Genomic DNA, 11,664 nt, shown 5'->3' with positions numbered 1-11,664 from the left:
AAAAAAAAAGAAATTACTTCTTTTAGATAGCTCCATCTGAAAGCTGGACAATAAATAGAGAAGACAAAAGAACTGATGCCTTTGAAATGTGCTAAGGCTAAGAGTACTGAATATTCTATGGACTGGCAAAAGAACAATCAAATTTCACTTAAGGATGTAGAACCAGAGTGCCCCTTAGAGGCAAGGATGGTAAAGCTTTATCTCACTTACTTTGGATATATTTTTGAAAGTACCAGACCATGGAGAGAGACTTCATACTAGGAAAAGTGGAGGGATATCAAGAGAGAGTAATACCTACAAGATAAGACTGACACAGTGACTACCACAATACACTTTACCATTACAGAGATTGTGAGGATAGGGCAAGGTTTAGATATGTTGTTCAGAGGGACACTGTGAGTTAGTTGTAGTCAACTGGATGTCATCCAACAGTAACAGTTTCTTAACTCTGTTAATTTAATCTCGATAAGGATTAAAGCAATGGCATAAGTGTTTATTTTCCTTCAGTCCCCCACCCCCCAAAATAGGGAAAACTCTGGTGGCCAAATCTATAGGGAGTTGTATCTCTAATTCAAAGGCTGAATCTCTCTGGTGGTTCAAATCCACCAACAGCTCTGAGGAAGAAAATCAGGCAAACTTGTAGAAATTACAGCCTGGGAAACTTGCAAAAGGTCAACAATGAGTTGATCCCAACTCAACTGTCATGAGTGACATAGATAGTAAATGATAAGCTCCTGCTACAGTTTTAAATGGCTCCGAGCATGCTGCTGTCTTTATAAGTACTACTGAGTTGGAATTTACTGACAGTTGAACCAACTCATAGTTGATCCTCTTGTAGATTTTCAGAGGTAGTAAATGGCACAGGAGGGGATAGTTCATCTTTCTTAGCAAATGTGAGATTCAAACCAGATGCTTTTGGGTTGGCCGTCTTAACTCCTTACTAAGCTGCTGTTGCTGTTGTTGTTACGTGCTGTCGAGTTGCTTGCGACTCATGGCGACCCTATGTACAACAGCCCTAAACTCTGCTCTGTCCTGTGCCAATCACACCGTCTCCGATACACCCATCCCAATTACTTCAGTCACTGAATCAATCCACCTCATAGAGGGCCTTCCCCTCTTGCGCTGTCCCTCCACCTTACCAAGCATGATGTCCCTCTCCAAGGACCGGTCCCTCCGTACAACATGTCCAAAGTATGTTAGATGGAGCCTCAGAAACCTTTTCTCTAAGGAGCCGCCCAGTTTGACCCTTTCCAGGATGAATCTGTTTTCCTAGCAGTCCATGGTACCCTCAATACTCTTCTCCAGCACCACAGCTCAAAGGCATCAATTCTCCTTCTATCTTCCTTAGTCATTGTCCAACTCTCTGATGCATAACAAGTGATTGCAAAGACCATGGCCTGTGTCAGAGGCACCTTAGTCTCTAGAGAAACACCATTGCTCTTCAGTACTTTGGAGAGGTCCTGAACAGCAGACTTTCCCACAGCAATACGTCTTTTAATTTACTGGCTACTGGTGCCGAGAACGTTGACTGTGGAGCCAAGCAGACTAAAGCTGTGAACAATCTCAATCTCTTCACCATTCATCCTGATGCTACCAACTGGTCCAGTGGTGAGAATCTTTGTCTTCTTGACATCACCATTCATCTTGATGCTACCAACTGGTCCAGTGGTGAGAATCTTTGTCTTCTTCTCAGTCTATATTGGAGGCTGCAGTCCTTAACCCTCTGCAGCAAGCACTTCAGGTCCTCCTCAGTTTCAGCAGGCAGGGTTGTGTCATCTGCATATCGCAGACTGTTGATAGATCTTCCACCAATCCTGATGCAGCATTTCTCCTCATAGAGCCCAGCCTCCCAGATAATCTGTTCTGCATACAGGTTGAAAGGTATGGAGACAGGACACATCCCTGGCGTACGCCCTTCCCAATTCTGAACCATGCAGTCTTTCCTTGCTCTGCTCTGATGACTGCCTCTTGGTCCAAGTATTTCTCATTAGCATGATCAAGTATTCTAGGAATCCCAGAACTAAGCCACTATGTAACAAAAAATCGGTATTTTTAAAAAAGTATTTTAATCAAATTCTCATAATTTAGGCATGAGCAAAAGTAGCTCAGGATCATTTAATGTGGCACCCAGGGTATGAAAGCCAACACCAGAGGTCAGAGAAGCATATAGTGGCTGTCATTTGCATTCTTACCCAGTTAAACTGGTTTCCTTTTCAATTTGAGTTTTGGTTTTATTTTTTTTTTTCATTTTTCATTATTGTACACTGGGTTTTTGGTTTTATTTTTTATGCTCCCTCCCTCCAAACTCTGTGGCTCTATCAACAATCCCTGCCCTCTCTTCTTCTATCTGTATATCCATATACATCTTGTTAGTTACCCTTGTCTTTTTACAATAATGATTTTATACAATATTTGTCCTTATGCGCCTAAGTTAGTTCACTCAGCATAATGCTCACTAGCATCTCCCATATTATATAGTTGTTGTTGATTGCCATCGAGTGGAGGTCGACTCATAGCGACTCTATGAACAAAAGTCCTAATGCCTTTCCATAGCTATCATTGTTTCTCCAAGTTCACAGAGTTTCCAGAGGCATGGGGTTTAGGAAGTGGATGCCTCTCTTGCTTCCCAACCTGTTTTATAACTGAGAACTCCACCAAACACAGTCCACAATGGGAAAAAATTCTGGTATTTGATACTCTAATGTTACAAGGTTCAGCATCACAGCAAACTCAAGTTACCTTATACAACACATTGACAAAGAGTGATGTGCAAAGTGGAAGAATGTTCCTCCAGATATCACAGCACTAGTCTCATTTAGCAGTGGTTAAGTGTTGTTGAGTCCAAGATGACTCAGAGTAAACTTTGCACAAAACACTTGAACTCTGTTCTATAATTAACATCATTCCTGTACATTTATTAGAGAGTTTGTGGAGTTTCCAGAGGCATTTAGTTTAGGAAGTGGATGCCACTTCTGCTTCCCAACATGAATCAATCTAGAAGCTCATCCAACCATTGTACATAATGGGTAACCATTATGGTATTTGCTATGACTATGGGATGGTGTTTAGCATCACAGCAACTCCAAGTTGTTCAATATAGCAAATAGACAAATGATTGATGTGTCACCAAAAGAATATTCTAAAATTAAAAAACTTCTCTCGAAGGCCACATTATACTATTATTCAAACTTGTTGCTCCTGAGCACTGCGTAGCACAGTTCCTCAATCCAGTTATTTGTTGGATATTTAGGCAATTTCCATGTTCTTGCTATTGTGAATAATGCTGCTATGATCATCGGTGTAAAAAGTTCTGTTTTCCTAGCAGTGGTATAGCTGGGTCATATGAAATCTCTATGTGCAGCTTTTTGAGGAAACACTAAAATGCTATCCAGAGTGACTTCACAAGCCCATCAACAATGTATGAGTATTTCAATTTCTCCACATCCTCTCCAACATTTATTGCTTGATATCCTGTTAAACTGTGTCACTGTTAATAAGATGAGATGGTATCTCATTGTGTTTCTAATTTGCTTCTTTCTTATTGCCAATTATTTTTAGCACTTCTTCATGTGTTTGTTGGCCATCTCAATGTATTCCTCCGTGAAAGTCCTTTCCATATCTTTTGCCCATTTTGGGTTATCAGACTTGTTCTTGTGGAGGTGTTCTGTTTTCATTATGAGAACCTTGTCTGAGATGACAATGCCAAATGCATTTTCCCAGTCAGTTATTTTTCTCTTTACCCTACTGTGAAGTTTCTGATGCACACAGGAACTTAAATTTTAGAAAGTCCCATTCATCCTTGTTATTATCTCCTGGTTCTTTCACTCTTCTTACAGGAGCCCTGGTAGTACAGCACTTGGCTGCTAATGGAAAGGTTGGTAGTTTGAATCCAATAGCTCCTCCACAGGAGAAAGATGGGGTAGTCTGCTTCCTTAAGAGTTACAGACTTGGAGCACAAGTTGCTGTGTGAGCACAAGTTGCTGTGTAAGCACAAGCCGTGGATGGCTATTAACAAGGAAAAAACTAAATTTATACCACCTTAAAAAAAGAGTGAACTGAATTAAGAGTGATGCCAGAGCTATAACATGCCAGGTGCCAGGACCCAGCAGGACCCAGGAACCTGCCAGGAGTGAGTAAGACAACTGAAATTTCAGTGAGAGAAAAGCAAGGCCTATGCCTGGAATTCTGGTGCCAACACTGCCAACGCCCCATGCCTGGGATTCCATTCCCGATACCTCTGGCCTACAAAAAGAACTCTGGGCCTGATGCCGACACCAGTGCTGGAGGGTGATGTGCACTGGAAGTGACACCAGAACTTGAGTTAGGTGGTTTGGGGGTGGGGGTTGTGGGCTCACTGCTGTTTGGCTAGATCACATGGAACTCCTGAAGCTCAAATCAGAAGAAGGAAGCAAGACAGGTGGAGCTTGATCTCAAAGGAAAAACCAAGGCTTCCTGATTTTCCAACCAGGCCTCCAAACTCTGTCTTGCATCTCCTCATGTCCAGTCCATCAACTGCCTTTTGCCCAGAGCACTTTGGGTTACCCTAGCTCAACTGAAGCAGATCTTCCCTTGGGTCAGAAGGCAGAGAGAAACCCAGGCAGGGTAGCTGCCCCATCTTCTTCTGAAGCACTGATTTTAGATCAAGAACCTGCTTTTGCCTCAGAAATGAAAAACTCTACCACAGAAATGTCACATAGGAAACATACTACCTCACCCCCTATACAAGCCCAAAGTAAGAAAAAAGGTGACACAGTATCAATGGATTTCCTGAAGCCAGAAAGATTGATGAAACTTTCTGACACAAAACTCAAAAGAACAATGACTGAGTATCTTCAATGGATGGGGGAGTTGTGGGACCACTTGAAGAATTACAGGACACTGTAAGCAAAAATTAGGAAGAGCTTAAAAAGAAAATCCAAAACAACTCAGATAAAACTAACAAAGCATAAGAGGCACTGGAAAAAAAACGAAACCATGATCCAAAATATGAGATCAAAGGTTTCAGATGCTGGCAACATGATGAGGAGCACATGAATAGAGGTGAAGAGAAGGAACACAGGACCAGCAAAATACAAGTTATAATTGTCACCACTGATCTGCTAGAGCAAAAAGCTGAGTCAAAAGAGAAGGAAAAAGAAGAAAACCTAAGAATATTGTGGGACACCATCAGGAGAAATAACATGCGTACCATCGAAATTCCAGAACAGCAAGAAGCAAGTAAAGGCACTGAAAAAGTGTAGAAGAATAATTAGAAAGAAAGAAAACTTCTCAGGCATAATGAAGAATGAGAGAATATATATATCCAAGAAGCTGAACGAATACCATATAGAACAGACTCCAAAAGAAAAACACCAAGGCATATCATAGTCAAATTTGCCAGAACCAAAGATAAGGAGAGAATTCTGAAAGCATCTAGGGAGAAACAAAGAGTAACATATAAGGGAGAGCAAATAACATTATATGCTGATTTTTCAGCAGAAACCATGAGAGCAAGAAGACAGTGGAATGACATATAACGAATACCAAAAGAACACAACTATCAACCAAGAATACTGTACCCAGCAAAATTGTCCATCAAATATGAAGGAGAGATCAAGATATTCCTAGAAAAGCAGAATCTAAGGGAGTTTTTCAAAACAAGACCAGTGATAGAGGGAACACTGAGAGATATCATTTTTACAGAGGTGCCACAGAAAGCAGGATGGCCCAAAGTAACTAGCAACAACACCAAAAAGAACTCAACAAAATGAGAGCAATGAAACCTTGCATCTCAATAATCACACTGAATGTAAATGGTTTAAATGCAACACTAAAGAAAAAAAAAGGCAGGAGACTGAATAAAAACCCAAAACCTATCAATATGCTGGCTAAAAGAGACACACTTGAAAAATGAAGCTAAAAATGACTGAAAATTAAAGGGGGTGGGGGAAATGCCAAGCATATGGCAGCCAGAAAAAAGCAGGTGTGGAAATATTAATCTCTGATAAAATAATTTTCAATGCAAAAACCATCACAAAGGACATAATGATTAAAGGGTAAATAAAATGGGAAGATGTAACAATAATAAATATCTATGCACCACATGAAAGACATGCAAAGTATATAAAAACGAGCATTAACAAAACTGAAAAAGGAAATAGACAACACTACTATAGTAGTTGGAGACTTCAATACACCACTCTCAAGAAAAGGTAGAACTTCCAGAAAGAAACTCAACAAAGACACTTAAGAATTAAACCACACAATAAACCAAATAGATCTCCTAAATATTCATAGGCTAATGGACCCATAGAAAGCACAATATACTTTCTTCTCCAATGTGCATGGAACATTCTCCAGAATAGATCACATTTTAGGAGACAAGGCAAGCATCAATAAATTAAAAACCATAGAAATAATACAAAGCATCTTTTCAGACCACAGTGCTACAAAATTAGAAATTAATAATAAGGATGAAGAAAAAAAATATACATTTGGAAGCTGAACAACACCTTGCTGAACATGAGGGGGTACTAGAAGAAATAATAAAAACAAAATTAGAAAGTTTCATGAAACAAATGACAATGAAAACACCATTTACCAAAACTTCTGGGAAGCAGTCAAAGCCGTTTAGGGGTCAATTTATAGCAATAAGCAAACACATTAAAAGACAAGAAAAAATGACCACTGACTCTCTAACTTAACATATCCAACAAATTAAAAAAGAACAGCAAGAAAACCCTCAAAAAAACCTGAAATTCTAAAAATTAGGGTAGAACGAAATGAAATAGAAAACAGAAAAACAACTGAAACCATTAACAAAACAAGGAGTATGCAAGGATGGTTCCACATAAGAAAAATAATCAACATAATTCATCACATTAAAAAGCAAAGAACAAGAGCTGCAAGATCTTATCAATTGATGGAAAAGAGACCTTTGAGAAAATCCAACACCTATTCCTGATTAAAACACTCAACAAAACAGGATTATAGGGGAATTTCTTCAACATAGTAAAAAGTATATAGGCACACCCTAGAGCCAACATTGTTCCCAATGAAGAGAGGTTAAAGGCATTCACTTTGAGAACAGGAACTAGGCAAGGATGCCCACTATGACCTCACTTATTCAATATTGTATTAGAAGGCTTACCAGTAGCAATAAGACAAAAGAAGGAATTAAGAGGCATCCAAATTGGCAAAGAGGAGGTAAAATTATCTCTATATGCAGATGATATGATAGTGTATTTAGAAAACCCTAAAGACTCAGCAAGAAAACTACTGGACATAGTTTACCAATTCAGCAAAATGGCAGGACACCACATCAACAACAAAAAAAAAAATCTATTGAATTTCTCTATGGTGACAAAAAGAATACAAAAGAGGAACTAAGAAAAACAATACCCATCACAATAGCTAATCACAAGATTAAATACATGGGAGTAAATCTACCTAGAAACACAAAGGATCTATAAAAAAAAATTACAAAACGTTACTACAAGAAACAAAAAGAGGCCTGGAGAAAAGGAAGAACATACCTTGCTCATGGATAGGAAGATTCAATATTGTAAAAAATGACAATTCTACCAAAGGCAATCTACATGTTCAATGCAATTCCAGTACAAATACCCATTTCATTCTTCAATGAGATGGAAAAGGCAATCTCCAATTTCATTTGCTATGGAAAGAGATCCCAAATAACAAAGTACTGCTTAAAAAGAGAAACAAGGTAGGAGGTATCTCACTCCCTGATTTCAAATCCTACTATACTGACATGGTGGTCAAGATAGCATGGTACTGGTACAATGACAGACACACAGATCAATGGAATAGAATTTAGAACCCAGAAATCTACCGATGGTCAACTGATTTTTGACAAGGAGATAAAATCAGTTAAGTGGGGAAATGACAGCCTTTTAAACAAATTGTGCTGTCAAAACTGGAAAGCCATCTTCAGAAAACTCAAACAAGACCCATGCCTCACACCATACACAAAACTCAACTCAAAGTGGATCAAGGACATCTGACTAATACCAAGGACTATAAACCTCATTAGAAGAAAGCTTAGAAGAACCCTAGAAGCACTAATCCACAACATGAACAGTCTTCCAAGAATCCTGAAAAACCTATAACCAGGAGCGGATAAAATAAGATGAATGGGAACTTCTAAGAATCAAATCCCTATGCACATCCCAAAACTTCTCCAAGGGAAGCCGTGGACTGGGAAAAAGATTTGGTAGTGACATGTCTGACAAGGGACTTATATATCTAAAATTTATAGAATACTCAAATGCCACAACATGATATAAGTCAACAACCCACCTGCAAAATAGACATAAACAGACACTTCACAAAAGAAGACATTCAGATGGTGAACAAACACATGAAGAAATGTTCAAAATCCCTAGCTTTAATAGCGATGCTAATAAAAATAATTATGAGATATCATCTCACCCCAGCAAGAACAGCAAAATTCAACAGAGCAGCAAACATCAAATGTTGGCAAGGTTATGGAGAAACTAGAACTCTTATTCACTGTTGGTGGGAGTGTAAAATGGTGCAACCACTATGGAAGGCAGTATGGCACTTTCTCCAAAAGTTGCAAATAGAAACATCATTTGATCCAGCAATTCTACTACTGGGAATAAACCCTAAAGAAACTAGAACAGCCACTCAACCAGACATATGAACACCCATGTTTACTGCTGCTTTGTTCACAATAGCAAAGAGTTGGAAACAATCCAAATGCCAATCAATAAATGAATGGATAGAGAAGCTGTGGTAAACAATGGTATATTATGCAGCACTGAAAAACAAAGAACTCATGAACTGTTATACAAAACTGGTGACCATGGAGGACATTATGATGAGTGAAATATCTCAGTCACAAAAAGATAAATATTGCATAGTACCGCTGTTATAAAACAGGACTAAAATGGAGGTTGGGGGAAACTAAGAAAAAAGGCAATAAACACAGCATTGAAACAGACCAGGGAAAGAAATGTATAAAAGGAATATATAAGTAGGTATTATTGGCATAACAAGAGTCCAGAATATGAGCTGCATACTAAAGTGGTCTGGTTGGGGGTGTCAGTATAACATTGAAAGAACTTTTTTCCCCCAAGAAAAAAAGCAAACTTGCAGGGGAGAAGGAAGTAGGGAGGAAAATGTGCAACAATGAATGAAACCCAAGTTCTTTTTAAACTTGCATTAAAACCTCAATTTTAAAAAAAAAGAGTTACAGACTTGAACACTGTATGAGGCAGTTTTACTTTGTCCTGCAGGGTTGTGATGAGTCAGAATCAACCTAGTTAATATGCATTTGGTTTTTATAATCCTTCTTGAAATTCAGTTTTTTTTTTAAAAATCCCATTTTCAAAAATGTATGACTTAATATCTTGATCTTCCAAAAATGATTATATGGCCTGAATACTAAAATGCCAAGAAATGTTGAGATGTGCCTAAAAAGTAGGGAAAGAATATTTTAAAAGAAATTAGAATCTCTGGTCATCTGCAAAGCTTTATGGTTTTCTTAGGGTAAGACACACTTGTAGATTTGTTACACTGATTAGAAAAATCATAAAATTACTTATCTCTCAGGGCAACTGTAAGGTTCAACATATACTGGATTTTTAAGTACTCTGAACATGCGTAAAACTAGTCTGGTATACCATAAGTGCTCCATTAATGTTAGCTACTATTGTCATAAAAATTGTGCATGCTCATTTTAGAACAATTTAATAACATACACACAAAAATAAGTTAACTTTTCTAGAAGGTAAAATCTCAACTCCCCATTTAAAAATTTCACTCTGTCTGCATAATTTTGAGTTCTATGGGTCTGTAGTAGTTTTTGTGACCTTCCCAGTTATTTTGCTAACCATAATAAGAACCATCTCAAAAGTTAAGACACAAAACAACAATGAGATAACATCTTAATCCAGTAGCAGTAGCATAGTTTAACAGAACAGCAGTAAGCAATACATTTTGGAGAATTTGTGAAGATTGGAACCCTCATGCACTGATACAACCATTTTGGAAGGCAGTTTAATGTTTCCTCAAAAAGCTGAAGATAGAAATCCCATATGACACAGCTATTGCACTGCTAGAAATAAATATATCCCAAGGAAATTAAAACTGAGACATGAATGGAGATATGAATATACCCATGTTCATAGCAACATTTTTCACTATAGCAAGAATATGGAAACAACTCAATTGTTTATCATCAAATAAATAGTTGGAGAAATTGTGGCACATTTACACAACTGAATACTATGTAACACTAAAGAATAAGAATTTTGTAAAATACTACATAACATGGAAGAGTGTAAAGAACATTATGCTTGGTGAATGAACTCAGTTTCATTAGAACAAATACCCTATAAGACTGTTCGTGTAAAATAGGTGAATAATATGTAAGATATTTATGAACGTTCAAAAGTAAAGAGGGTGTAAAAAGTGGAAGAGAGGAAATCACAAGAATAGTAAAGTTTAGTAGGCAGGTTGGGAGGGGTGAAGGAAAAGAAAAGATTTAATGTGAACTTGAAAAGATGGTGTAATAATAGGCATAGATCAATGGTAATTAATTATATAAGATACAATGTATTGTCATGATTGTATGAAGCACAATGTAAAGATTCTATAAAACACAATGTATGTATGTGTGTGTGTTTATATGTTTTGTATATAAATAACACAATGTAAATTAATTATTGTATGAAAACCAATAAAAATATTAAAAACAACAAAAAAGTTAAGACAAATGGGTTAAAGAATGTAAAAATACCATGTCAAGAACTAAACTGAATGTACCAACATACTGATTGTTATTTTTCATTTTTCCATTTCGTGTTACAGGCCTTACTGATACACTAAAAAGAATGTCTGCACAGGGAAAAACCAAAGAAACATCTAATGAAAATATCTCAAAACAATAAATCTAGAAATAGATAAAATCACTGCTAAAAGGAGTACAGAATATGGGAGTAACTGTCATTGACTATGAGCTCAGAGAATGGTGACCTTAAGGATGAAAAGCCTACATTTAATTGATTACAAAGTCATATGTCTTCTTCTTTGCTTGACGACAAACTTTAATAAATCCAAGACATTTTGAGTTCTTATTGCCCAATAATGAGATTAAAACACAAAGTTGAAAGGGTATTTATAAACCCTATATGAAACATGCTTCCACGCTCATGGGCATATATGGATATGTGCACACCCAAATATGTGACCTGCTCCAAATTCATCCACAGCTAGAGGAGGCAATAAAACTCCATTGCTAGATCTGGACGAACAAACCTGTTGGAAAGGTGGAGTCTGGGCTTGCCTGAGAAGCCGCTGTTGTTGTTGCTGCTGCAGAAGCTTCATCTGTAGCAACTGTTGCTGTGACGTGATTGCATGGAGAGAGGGTGGCTGCATTACCGCCCCTGAGCGCCGCTGCAGCATGTTTGATAGGGCTTGTTTGGTGTTTGTGGGGACAAAGGAGCTGGAAGTGTCCAATCTGGAGCCAGCTGCAAAAGTAACCAGAAAGAAAGGCTTTTTAAATGTGCTAATGCAACATACCTTTTCAACATGTATGCAGAGCAGATTATCCGAGAGGCTGGGCTCTATAAGGAGAATTGTGGCATCAGGATTGGTGGAAGGTCTATTAACAATCTCCGTTATGCAGATGACACAACC

General features: G+C 37.8%; 1 protein-coding gene across 1 annotated transcript in view; it reads right to left on the bottom strand.

Annotated features, from left to right (window-relative positions):
* MED12L (mediator complex subunit 12-like) overlaps positions 1–11,664 on the bottom strand; it is a 576,790-nt gene that overhangs the window by 33,881 nt on the left and 531,245 nt on the right. Inside the window, exon 38 of the mRNA XM_006900063.1 lies at positions 11,284–11,495. Within this exon, the coding sequence (XP_006900125.1) occupies positions 11,284–11,495 (212 nt within the window). The remainder of the gene's footprint in view (positions 1–11,283; positions 11,496–11,664) is intronic.

The sequence above is a fragment of the Elephantulus edwardii genome, unplaced genomic scaffold, assembly GCF_000299155.1.
Source record: "Elephantulus edwardii isolate Elephantulus edwardi_28Jun2011 unplaced genomic scaffold, EleEdw1.0 scaffold00272, whole genome shotgun sequence".
NCBI lineage: Eukaryota > Metazoa > Chordata > Mammalia > Macroscelidea > Macroscelididae > Elephantulus > Elephantulus edwardii.
Note: the sequence above shows the minus strand (reverse complement) of the source record. Positions and strands in the feature narration are given on the sequence as shown.